Raw genomic sequence first — 13477 nt, forward strand, 5'->3', positions numbered from 1 at the left:
AACTTTGAATTCTTCTCTTTAAAAGCCAGGAAGCTTTCTCAAGAGGGATGAAAGGTGGTACCTGTTAGGTTAAATTCTCTGGAAATTAGATTGTTAAATGTCAGTAAATTGGTAGGTTCCTCATGGCTGGATTTGAAGCTGGGGATGTTACCTCACCTATATGAGTATTTTTAAGAATACTTAGTTCCTGAAACAGAGAAACACCCTTTACATCTCTAGAACAGGAAGGATGGTGCATTTCAAAGTTGGTATGGATAAACGGAGTAGAAGAGAAACAGCAGCTTATGTAACATAATCTTAAAACATTGTCTTGAATTGCTCTTGAAAGGGGCCCTCTGGATACAGCAGAGACTTTGCAAGTAAATCTAGGTCTTTAGTGAAAACTGACCTTTTAACATTACAGAAATATTTTTAGGTGTGTCTTTCATGCCAGTAAACATCCAGTGAGTGTTTGTATTGATCTTGCATCTGGGCTGCTTCAAAGTGAGGAACTCCAAAACCTTTTTCCCAGGGTTACAATACCTAGTAGGTGATTTGAGAGACAAATTGGAGTGAATGCCAAAAACATAAGATTTGGCTTACAAAGGGCAGGAAAGATAATTCATAATCCCTTTGTTTTGAACTCTTTAATGTTCTGTGCTTTTGCAGTTGATCCTCTGTTACTCTTTTCAGCCTTCCTTTAGGGTTCATAAATCTTATTTTTGTGAGTCTGAACTTGGTTTCTTATGAATCTCACTGACTGAACTACGTAGTGGAACATCCACAGGGAAAGAAGCGACCCATTATGCCACATCCTGAATTCTGTACTTGCATTGTAACCTCCAAGTTGTTTTAGTGGCATAAGTGCTAAAAGAGCATCTACTCAAACTACCCCCATCCCTCACAAAAGAAGTAATTATTAATGTAAGAGCAGTAACAGATATGGTATTCTCATACCTGATTAGAAACTGGCAGTTCATCTTATCTTATATTTTGATCCTTTTGTATACCTTTTATTGCTATTGAATTCAGGTATTGAATCGTCCTGCAACAATGACCTAAGCACAGATGTGGAGGAAAAGGTGTTCAACTTGCCTATAGTTACTTAGCTGCAGTTAATTACGTGTATGAGCTACTTAAAAAAATGCTCTGATACAACGTTGTTTGAGGCTCTGTTAAAATTGCTTTAATGGGTCAGCGGTTGAAAATTTCCTTTTACAAGGCTCTTAATTGGGAGCAGTTGTAGATACAAACCAATTCTGGGAGCTGTGCCTGTGGCCACCGTCCTGTGGGGTGTGACGTAGAGAGACCATGAGTGACTATCACAGCGTGGACCATGCCTTGCAGAACCAAACTGTCCTCCCCAACCTTGCTAATGCCTTTTTCCTCCTCAGTTTTGCAAACCAGCAGGATGCTGTTATCTTCTTCCCCTTCACACCAGAGGTGGTGCTTTTCCACTAACCTTCTGCATTGCTTGCTCTGGGCATGACTAATCTCCTCATACGAGAGGGTACAGGGCCTGATTTCTGATGGAGTTTTGCACTGGAATAAGTAGAATTAACTGTATGAAGTTACCTCCGAGGCTGTGGTAGGGAAAGATCGGTTCCCTGGATCTCCTGAAAGGCAGAAGGGAGAGCACCCTGTTTCCAAGAAACCACTACCTAGGATATAGAATTAATATAATTTTTATCCAGAACAAAATACATATAAATAAACCTAATTAAGTCATTCTCTCTTCCCCCTTTGTGTAGCAACATCACTTCAAGTGCCCATTGCAGGAAAATAAATTCCATCTGTAAGAATGGGAAACATCCCATCTTCAACTGCCAAATTCCTTTGATGACTTGGAAAATTTTCTTCTTGGAAATACCTTCTCCTTGTTTGTTATTCCGGGCAGGTGTGTTGGAACTACTCTTACTATTCTGTGTTGTTTGTTCCTCTCAGGAATTCCTCAGCTGTGCTTTGCTCACTTTGAGAGCAGCCTCCTGTCAGAGGGGCTTAGTTGCAGGCAGGGAGCAGCAGACGTGCTGAAGGGACAAGGCGGCTGAAGATAGGTAGTTTGATAGAAATTTTCCAAAAACGACTTAAGTCCTGCCCTGGTCTTAGGCACAAGGACAGTTCCAGGGAATGGCTTTACTGAGCTGCCCTTATTTTCCATATGTCATTCCCTGGCATGTGACTGTTACCTAACCAGCAGCAATGAATGTTTTAGTGTGCCCAAATAACTCAGCTCCATATTCTGTGCTCGTTACTAAAACACAGAACTTACCAGTGTCCTTGCCACGCTGGTGGCACTGAGATTTATGTCCCCAGCACCTCATTAGGAGCCCTCTAAACTGTGCTCTTCACTTAACAAAGATGGTTTAACAAATCCACAGGACACTGTGGAAAAGCATCTCGTTTGAACAGAAATTGTCTGGCACTCACAACTGGTGTTTCTGGCAGAGTCACCCCCTCTCATCAGGGCAGCAAGCAGGGGAGAGCAGGTGGGCTGTCTGGGAGTGGTTGGATGCTTTAACCTCCTCACTAGGCATACTGGCCTGTAATATTTATTTTATGTTAGTGTTAAGCATTTTGCTGAGGATGTGGTTGATGTATGGAAGGTAAAAGAGAGGAAGTTGTTGTCACGGAATATCAGAGGTTGCAGATGCAGTTAAACCCAAGGAATAGCATTTTCTCTAATAGGAAAAAATAAAGATGTTCTCAAGTGGGGACAGTAGGGGAGGACAGAGGAGGAGCAGTAACCAAGCTGAGCAAGAGCAGTTCTGAGGATGTTCGTGGTAGAGCATAACTGCTGAGCTCTGTGCCCTTCTAATGTTTGAGCCCCACCTCGTTCACTGCGTTGTGCTTTTACCATATTAGTTGTTTGTCATGCTGTGGCAAGCTCCTCTTGGCAGTGGCACCTCTCCTGTGTCCATCTGGCACGCTCGATCCCCACATGTTCTGGCAGCCAAGGAGCAGATGAACAGCGAACACCCGAATGGCCGTGGTTGTGCTGCTGCTTTCCAGCCGTGGCATCGCTGTGCCACTTTTAATAATTCAGGAGTGATGGAGAGGAGGGGGAGTCGAAGGGCTGCAGCAATCTTTGTTTCTCTCTGTAGCGTGTGATTCCTCCTTGGTGGCTCTGTGGTTACCAGGGAAACGGCAGAGGGATGGCACACACCGCGGGGCTGGAGTGGGATTTGGGGGTCTGCTCCCTGACAGCTGCTCATTGCACCTGGGGGGAGAAGCAGGGCTTGTCTTGCCTTGGTTTGGTGCCTTTCCTTCCACGGTTTAGTGAAAATTGTTAAATAGGTGACACTCCCCAGGGTTGGTGTATTTGTTAAAGAGTCTTTTTATTACTGATTCCAGTAAAAACATGCAGTGTCAGAAGATGAGCATTAGTGTCAGTCTGGAGGAGTTGGGTGATCACAAAATCTTTCTCTGGTATTAACTGGAGACTGTCACTGCTGCAAGGTTGTTTAATGGGTTTGAAATGCTTTGGCACTTCAGGGAATAGATTTACTGGAAGAGACTAAGGACCACTTCACTAACATTTGCTCAGGGCGGCATTCTCTGATTTGATAAAGGTTGAATCTCATTTTTAGTAATTAGCATATATATCCTAATCACCTCTTGCACTGCCTCTGCTAACCAGAATAATGCCAGTCTTGGAAGCTCTGAGGAGAGAGGCAAACAAGAGCAGGGGAGCAGTTCCTGCACCTCCGTCATTGTGGCTCCTGACATGTGGGAATGGGGAGGTGGAGGAAGGGCAGATGTGCTCACTCCACTGCACATCTTTTAGGGCTGGATCCATCTTTAGCTGCTCATCTACTGGCATTAGCCGTGCTGTTTGTCATACCTGTGTTAGGTGCTTAGATTTACGGCCATTACGCTGAAGTTGTTCTGAGAGAATGACTTAAAAACCTCTTTTACTAGTGGATCAGAGTGGAACTTGGTGACTGGTTTGAGATGGACTCTTGGGCTATTCTCTAACTACAGGCAGAAGGACTGTCTAGTTTAGTATCTGTGTCCCTCCTTCAGTGAGACTACATAAGGTTAAACAAGACTTTCTGTGACAAGTTAGTTTGTTGGAAGCTGCCTGGCAACTGTTTGCTTGATTGCTTTAGAACGGGACCAACACAATCAAATACCATATAAACACACTCTCCTTCTGAATTTCATGGCAAATAAATATGCTTTTTCCTCACCAGAGACTTCTTTTGAAGTCTGCATTCAACAGGAGATTTGTCACTACGGGAGAAAGCCCTGAGGTTTCATTTCCTTGTGCCCAGTGTATGTACACAAGTGAGGTATTTCTGTACACTCACCTTAAATTAGAACAAAATTTATGAGCTTTGAATGAGGCTGTTTTTCCAGTTACCTTTGTGAAACCTTCAGAAATGGTTCCCAGACCTCTTGCCCTCCATTTGCCTCCCTAGAGTTCAAAGCCTTCACTATGGAGTACATCTCCTTTGTAATGCATGGAACAGAATTAAGAAAAAATACTAGTATGTGCTAACAAAAGTTTTAACCATAAAGTTCACTATATTTCCTCCAAAATGGCAGATTCTGAAATTTAATTGCTGAAAATTTAAAACTATGTAAAAAAAAAAAAAAAAAAGGGGGGGGGGGGGAAGAAAAGAAAAAGAAAAAGCCAGAGTGAAACAATACACTTGGGCACCAGAAGTGGTGTTTAGGAAACCATGCTCTCAATACTTTCTTGCAACTATCCTTGTATTAAAAAGGAATGCTACTCTGGTACTCACAATTCAGAGATTTTTGTCCTCCTTTTTTTGATTTTCAGTTGTGGATTTCTTGGTTTGGGGTTTTTTTTTAAGAAAATGACCCTTTGGAGAAGTAGATGTTGACAGTAAAAAAAGAATTGCGATGAAAAATAATAACTCAAGATGGAGTTTTCTTGTGTTTCCTCTAGATCTGGCAGTACTGGGCTGAGCTTTGGTTCTCTCTGAACCTGACATGTTAAAGGTGCTCATGTTAATTGAAAAATGTCTTCAATATAAATTGTAAATTCTTCTGATAGATGAAGTAGTTGTCCCTTGCTAATACATGGTCTTCTATAGCAGCTGTTCTTTAGTTTCAGTTAACACACAAAATGGAAGCAAGTCCAGCACAGTGGCTCTTACCACTGTTGCTTTTGCCAAAGTTAAAAATGCACTAAATTATTGCCACTGAAGTTAGGAGAGGTCTTTGAATTCAGAGAACATCTACTGAGTGTGTGATGTCATTTTTATGAAGTCATACTTTGATTAGAAATGCAGTTTGGAAAAAAAAATGACTTCTGCTGTCAGTGTAGTAAAATTGTTGATAAATCCTAGTCTTGCAGAGCGATTGGGATCGATCTCCTGTTCTGTGATACTGCACTGAATAAGCCTCTTTGTCCCCAAACTCCAGGAGACTGCTTAGTGTTTTGTAGGAGGTCCTACAGTGTGTGTGTGTGTTCAGGGAGCTTTTTTAAGGACACAGGCACATCTCCCCTGTGTCCCTGCAGCTGATGGCCAGTGGAAACATTGCAGGCTGGGAAAAGCCAACTGAGAAGCAGTTTGTGTCAAACTGCACTGTGCAGGTGTGTGAGCTGGGCAGGATTGCTTGTGATTGTGGCTCAGGTTTGTGTGCTCCTGGGGCACAGCTCTGGTGTGATTGCTGGATATCTGCAATGGAAAATGCCAGTTTTATTGGGGTTTGTAGCCGTGCAACTGTTAGCTGGAAATTCAGCTCTGAATCTTTCAGTTGTGTAATTAAAAGGATGTATTTGAATAGGTCTGAATGTTGTAGTCTAAAAAGGGTTCCAGGAATGCTTCAGCAGAACTGCTTCAGTAACAGTTTTACTTTTGGTTCTTCCCATGCCCTGGGAGTGTATGTATGTGAAGCACAGCTAATAAATCATGATATGCTGCCTCCTAACCCAAGGATTCTGAGCTCAGAAGCTGATTCTGGTGGTGCTCATTGCTGAGCACACAGGATCTGTACAAGTTGGCTCCAGGGTTCCAGGAGGTGCAGTAGGACTGGTTACCCTTTTGACTATTGGCTTAATTCTTTGTTTCATGCTTCTTTTTTTTTTCCCCAAAAAGAAGCTGAAAAGTATGACAGATGTTTCCCCCTCCAAAGGACATGCTAAACCTAAGCTTCCAAGTCTTACTGTAATTGTTTCTGAGTTGTCCTCTTTTTATTTGAAACAGGTCAACTAAAACAATATTTACTTGAAGTAATTTGTGGAGAAAGTTTTTGACTCTAATGCTATCCCCTGTTGCTTTTTTCCCTCAATTTAGATAAAGGATAATTGTGATTATTTAGGAAAACAGTTCAGATGAAGGAACAAAGCTAAGTAAAACAGAACTTACTGTTTAAGAGACACTGGAAGAAAAGGGTCTCAATCTTGCATGTTAAATTGGGATTACAATTTTCCAAATGAATATAACTTCATCATTAAAGCTTACTAAAAGCTTCTTTATGAGTCTCAAAACCACTGAATTAGATTTCAAAGCAGATTTTTAAAAATATTATTTAACAGAAAATACATCATTTTGTGTAAAACTTTAGGGTTCCTGTACCAGTCTTACCATTTTTCTAGGATCTTTCTGATAGATCTTTTGTGTAGATATCCCAGTGTATGTGTGCAGTTATTCTTGTTAGCTGTCAGAAGGATTGACCACTCTTGCATAGAGGGAGTTATTGTCAAGAAGTGGGGTTTTTAAATGTTTTTAAAATCATATATAAATCAAATGCAGATTCTGCTGCAAGACTTAGAGGATTAAAGCTGTATTTACAGATGAGGGGGAAAAGGTATTAGACAATTAAAGGCGCTTTAGGGGGGCTTCAGCTCCTTTTGTTAGATTATCAAAGTACTTCATCTTGCACAGAGGAGGGAGTGATCCTCTATACAGCTCAGCTACCACGTTAGCTGATACTGGCAGGCTTTATCAGGAGTGCTTTATCCTTTGATTAGACTTTGATTGCCACTCAGGAGCCAGATACAGCTTGCAGCCATCTCACTTCAGCTTGTGCGAGTGCGTGATGGCAGAACCTGAAGATCGATGTTCAAAGCATGCCCCCCCACCCTGTGTTTGAAAGGCTTGTTAAGGTTCATCAAGGAAAGAATCCCTTATTTTGGGGCAATCCTGAGCTTTGGTTTGCAGTTGAGCGCCCCTCAGAGAGGATTTTGAAAGTTTATTTGCCTCTCTGCTGTGTATTTTCAGGTGCTCTCACAGTTGGCCTTGTGCGACAGTGTCAAACCATCCATGGACGTGACAGGACCTGTATTCCTCCACGGCTGCCTCCCGAGTGGGTCACTACGTTATTTTTCATCATAATGGGAATCATTTCACTAACTGTCACTTGTGGTTTGCTGGTGGCTTCCCACTGGCGAAGAGAAGCTACTAAATATGCCCGCTGGATAGCTTTCACTGGAAGTAAGTGACCTCAACTGCACAGTTGACCTGTATGCAGGATAAACTGGTGGAGTCTGGAATAACACGGTAGTGTGGTTAAGCAGCAGTGCTCAGGGCTCCTGCTGTACAAAATGTTCCTTCTCTTTTAAATACCACAGCTGAGGGACAAATAAGTCTTCCAAAATAAAAGGGCTGGTGTCTTAAGTGACTGTAATTGAGAGGGAATAATAGTCTGTGGGCCCAAGGTGAGAGAAGGGAAGGCCCTGACGCCTTGACCTTCCTTGGGCAGTGCCATTAATTGACCAAAGAGAACGAGCAGGGATAGAAGAGGTCAGTCCTGGTTTGAGTGTCTGTGGTGTTTCATACTGCCCCACTCCCATATAACTAGGACTTATTCCTACCTGCATGGACTGACAGAAAATCCCCTCCCCAAGGCAGCGGAGCCAGTTGGTCCATCTGAGACAACCCATCCCTGCTTCAGGTGTCTCGTGATCACCTGGCTCGGGGTTGATGCCAGTTCAGTCCTGCCTCGTGCTCCCTGTGGCTGCTTTTATTCAGAGTATCTGCATCCTAATTGGCAATGCAGGAGGATTGCCCACTGCAGAGCATCTGCTGTGCTTCACAGCACTGAGACTTCTGCTTCCAGGAGTGACCTGCAGCTGTGTTTCAGCCAGAGGGAGGAGGATCTCTGCTCTTCTGCCTGCCTTGGTTCTGCTCTGCACGAGCACCAGTGGAACTCCTCTCAGCTCAGCCCTCTCGGTTTCCACACAAGCAAACATAGCCTGTGGCTACTTCAGTGCAAAAACAAAACACTTATAACAAGCAAGGGGAATAACTTTCCAGCTTCCTTTTCTTGATGTGTGTTGCAGGCTTAGCCCAACTGTGAAATGGTGCCTTAATGGTGGGGAGGACAGCATGAAAAAACTCAAAACCTGAGGGCTTTTAAATTGACTTGAATTATGACATGCCACTAAAGGTAGTGTGAACACTAACTAGAAAATGCAAGTTCGTGGTTTACAGGGGCATAAATAAGGTTTAATGGAACTCTGTGACATCTAATGATATCTAATAGGAGGAAGATTTAACCTTGTTTGGGGGAAGGGAATAATATTAAAAAGTGCTCAGCTTCACCAAAGGTACTTCACTGAGGCACTTGTACAATCAAAGCCATCCTTCTGACAACTTTGCTTCACAGCATATCAAATTAATAGTGCAGCTCCTGCAGACAATGGAGCTATTGAAATGCTGTATCTGTTGTGATTGAGTTTTATTTATTTTCCGGTGAATGACTGAAATAGCAGCTGTCAGTATTCCTGAATATTCCACCCCAGCTTTTCCAGTGCACTTGTTTATCTATACATATTTCATGTATATCTAATAAATGGGAGGGGGGAGTTAAACTCAAAATGATTAAGATGCTTACAGTTGGCTGAAGTCAAAGCTGTAGGGCAAGAAAGGGGTTTTGAAGTACTATGTATTAATGTTTTTCTTAAATATCTCAAATTGTCACCTCCCTGCAGCTTTAGTTTTCTACAACTGTGATGATTAGTTCAGCCAAAAAGTCTGGTACCCTTAGGCTGGTTTTTGTCTTGAGTTTTGGAGTTTTTTTCCTTTAAGCTTGCAACAGGTCCATTATTAGATGTTTCAATATAGAAGGACATTCTTTTATTTCAGCGCTTGTCTTTTGTTATGAGATGTTTAAGAATGAAGCATTCTAATTTATTCTTCTGCAAGTCAGAATTAATCATAATTCTATTAAGATATGATGGCTGCGTTGGTGAAATTCTAAAATTCACTGTCTTTGGTATTCATCTCCAAAACACAGAACTCTGTGACGTTTGCATTCCTGTTAACAATGATGATGGGAAATCTTATTGCTTAACTCACTTGTAAGAAAAATCAATTTTGCAAAACAATAATGAATGGAGGGGAGGGTTCTGTGTTTTTCAGAAAGCTGATGAGAGTGACTTACTTGTGTGGTTCACTGGATGCAACACAAATTAGTAACCTATTCGTAGATCAGTGTTAGGAAACATGGAGCCACCTGGAATCAACCTGGAATACCATGAGCAGGTTCTTCCTGTGAGGTGCCAGTGCTGTTTGGATGAAAACACGTGTAACTCATTAGAAGGGGGGGAGGGAAAACTTCATATTTGTATTTCATCTCGTCTGCGAGCAATTTCAGGACTTAACAGCCTTGTGCAGGCATCTGGCAGATATTCTTCTCCCAGAACTTTCTGAACACAATGCAGGATGTGCCATCCTAGGCAGGCAGCAGGAAGTCTGCTGGGACTTCCAAGGGAAGCTCTGGGACTGGCAGCTCCACTGTTTCAAATGCAAGGGGGTCTGGAGTAAATATCTGAGGGCAGAGGAATCCTCTTACTCAGCCCTTTCTGTGCAACTCTGACAGCAGCAAGGAAAGCCTGGTAAGAGGTCACTGGCCCAGTTCATGCTGGAATGTATATATAAATGCTAACTTGTATTTCTCATGCAATTTTTGCTTGTAATCTTGTCATCTTGGATGACTTCAGATTTATCTGAGAGTGGTCTTGTCTGCCTTGTTTAGGTAGGAGACAGGTGAAAGACAAAAGTTGGATCTGCCAGTTCTCTTTGGTGTAGACAGCTCTGGAGGGATCCACCTGAGAGGGGAATAACAGGCACAGCCTTTGCCTCATTCCCCACCCATGGGTGGGTTTTCTGCTCAAAAATTTGTCTGACCTCTCTGCAAACCATCTTTGTGGAGAGGAGAGATACTGCTGTCCTTCAGGTCCTACTGCATGAGTGACAGAAGTCTTGTAAAGGCAAATGTGAAGCTCTTCCTTCACTTTCTGTGGATTAGTCCTTCGGGAATAACAGTATTGCTGCTGATGTGTTAGGCTTTGTCATGCTGGGCATAGACACTGTCAAAACTGTCCCTGATGGTACAGTCTTACACTGTAAAAGAGGGAGTGTGGTGAAGGTATGAAAATCTCAAATGAAATGTTCATGGTCCTTCAGACAGGTACTGTTAAGCTCCATAATTAGAAACAATGCCCAGAGCTTATTCCCTGTGGAGGCTTCCTAGGTGGTTTTATGTATATTATAACAATCTTGGCTACTGCAGGAATTCACAGAGCTCCCTCAAGATCTGTTTACATCTTACAGATTCAGGTCTGTTGCCATCTGCTACAACTAGAAAGAGAATTAATTCTGTGTCTGCTACACTGAATGAGGGGCTTCTCTGAGATGTATCAAGGGAGGAGATGTGCTGCAGCCTGGTGAAAGGAGAGGTGACGACAGCACGAGGGGTTCTTGCTCTGTCGTAGGTGTTTATTAACGCAGGGACATGTGAGGATACAGAATCAAGAGCACTGTCTCCAACTGTGAGGGGAGAGCTAACCCTTATATAGGGTTCGGGGTGGAAGGATCTGGAAACTGGGAGGAGCATGGGACTAAACAACCAATGGGGATTCAGCAACATGCATAAATTAACTAGGAGCCAATAACATGGAAGGAGGGAAACGGCAGGACCGCCCACAATGTGGCAAATCCTGGCCAATGAGGGAGAGGGAAACCTTGACCAATCAGGGAGGAGAAAATTCATGAGGGGACTAACATGTTCATACATGTCGAAAAATAATATAACAAATATAACTGGGGTACAAACACCAAAAAGCATGCATTAACAGTAAACACTATAAACATCAGTCAAACGATTACAGAACACTCCATTCATCTACGAATCAGGCCTAAACTGCCTGCAAACATCTGTGTTATTAGGTAAGAGTCCTTTTAGTATTTGTCATATATCGCGCGCCATTTCTTGTATTCCTCTTGCTTCTTTCGTTTGTCCTCCGCAGAGATGATAGACAGAAAAATGATATTTCTACCTTTTTCCCAGCAGTTACCAGAGAGTCTGGTTTGGTTTTGGTGGGGTTTTTTTCCTGAAGATTTAAAAGTTCATGAGCATAATGGGCTTGCTTTTTGGAATGCAAGTAAAAATAGGGCAGGATAATCACATCCTTAACTAACAGTAGCTATTCTGTGAACGTCTGTCACTGGTGCTCCCCAGTGAACAAAGTGCTTCATGAGTTATTAAAGATTTGTGCCAGGTGCTGCTTTCTGTGTTATGTGTCTCTGAAGAGATGAGCAGATATTACAGTGAGCCCTCCAAAGACTAGACCATTTTTTTTAAGACTGGATTTTTTGAAGTTGTCATTAGATGCTCAAAACAATTACGAGCTAAAGAATCACAAGAACCACTGGGGGTTTTTGACAGCCACCATTCAGATGCAAACTAGACATTATTGTGTTTTATTACCTAATTATTTTTGTTACCAGAAATTGTAGTCATTAAGTGGCTTTTCTGCAAATTTTCCTACACAAGGAAGAACTTGAAATCAAAAGCAAGTACTCTTAAGGGAGAAGTTCTTTATGGGTTGCTAGAAATTCACTGAGTTGATAATACCAGATACGGAGAGCTACTTTTGGACTACAGCTTGTATAAGAAATTCCTATCCTCTGCCTTAAAAATCTCTTTCTAAAAGAATAAATGAGCTTTTCATATATTGGATTTTCTCCTTAGTTTCTTCCTCTTTTTTTTTTTTTTAAATAAATTTATCATGAAGTCCCTTCTTAATGACTTCTCAAAACTTTGCCTTAATTCCTTTGCCAGGCTCCCTAATCTGCCAGAGACTTTGATGGATCCACTTTTGATTTGCTATTTCAGTAGACTAAAAATTCGGTCCCTGCTAAGAAAATTGCTTGGACACCCTCCCAGCAGAACATGAGCACAGTGGAAGAGAAAAGGTGGCTGGTTCCCTCTGTAGTAAATGTTTGAGATGCATGTGCACATCAGCATTCTGCACCCTGCCTGCACGGGCAGAGTTTATTTTCGCTCTTGCTGTGAACTGAGGGAAAGTTGAGGTGTCTGCACCCTTCTGGCCTCGGGCAGGAGCACAAGGAGACCCTGGGCACACTCCCAGCTCTCAGACTGGGAGCACTGGTGTGTGTGGGTACAACACACCTCAAGAACAGCTGAGTGGAGCAGGATTCTTCAACCATATCTGAGAGGCCATCAGAATGTTTCCAGCTGCGTGGTTCTTGAATATAAAAAAGGGGATTTAATCTTGAAAGTGCAGGTTGTTTTCAGAATCCAAAAGCTGTTTGCTATAAGTGCGTTACTATTAAAATGTTAGGCGAGTTTTGTAAATAACTTGTCGTGGACAAACTGGATGTAACAGGAAGGGTGCTGAGTTATGATAATGTGCTTAATCCTTGGGATATCATTCAAACTGGTACCATTTGTATGTCCTATTACTAATCACACATCAACCACTGGTTTCTGGACCACTCAAATACAGAGGTCTTCTGTCTTTACACAGCTCTGCTCAACATGCTTTCCTCAGGTGGACCAGCTGTTAGTTAAGATACAATTGAAGACAGGGAAACATTCTTCAAGGGTTGGGTTGTGCAGTGTGGAATTACATGGACAGTAATCACGTAGATTAAAGCCTTCTAGATTAATGTTTAACGGCTGCTTGCTGGGTCCTTGGCTCTGTTTCAAAATCCTAAGGAGGCGGTAACTGTGCAGTTACCAGATGTTCGCTTTTCGAGCTCCATCTCTTCCCCTCGGAAGAAAAACCCTCCGGTGTGAGCGCACTGTGAGCGAGACACGAGCCCCCTCCAGTGGAACGTCTGGTTTTTCCTGCTCGCTACTGTCAGCCCAAGGAAAGGCTGGTCCTGGTGCTCGGCTGCCTTTGGCTCGAGGTGTTGTGAAAGCTGCGTTAGGTGTTCTGGAAATGAAGGAGCAGCCGAGGTTCTGATGAGGATCGTGGTTGGGCAGTCTTTGAATTCAGATTCACTATGTCCACAGCTAGGGCCTTCTGGAACATGAGTGTTTTTTCCTCAGAGCTGAGACCTGTGCTGTGGAAATCATAAGCACTGAGATATCAAAGATGTGGTAAACTCTTCATCTTGAATAAACAAGGAGTCCATTAAAAAGTGCTTTTAGAGGGGGCATGTAACACTGTAGCTGGATAAACTGGTGCAGATGTATTTAGTTGGGAAGAGCAGTAGTGAAGTTACATTAAAAAATACTGAGGCTGCTCCAGCCCATCATTTCTCATTTG

General features: G+C 42.6%; 1 protein-coding gene across 1 annotated transcript in view; it reads left to right on the top strand.

Moving 5' to 3' along the window:
- MOSMO (modulator of smoothened) overlaps positions 1-13477 on the top strand; it is a 42735-nt gene that overhangs the window by 27181 nt on the left and 2077 nt on the right. The window contains exon 3 of the mRNA XM_027900224.1: positions 7176-7388. Within this exon, the coding sequence (XP_027756025.1) occupies positions 7176-7388 (213 nt within the window). The remainder of the gene's footprint in view (positions 1-7175; positions 7389-13477) is intronic.

Source organism: Empidonax traillii, unplaced genomic scaffold (assembly GCF_003031625.1).
Source record: "Empidonax traillii isolate 1590-97213 ecotype Southwest subspecies unplaced genomic scaffold, ASM303162v1 scaffold715:size483424, whole genome shotgun sequence".
Taxonomy (NCBI): Eukaryota; Metazoa; Chordata; class Aves; order Passeriformes; family Tyrannidae; genus Empidonax; species Empidonax traillii.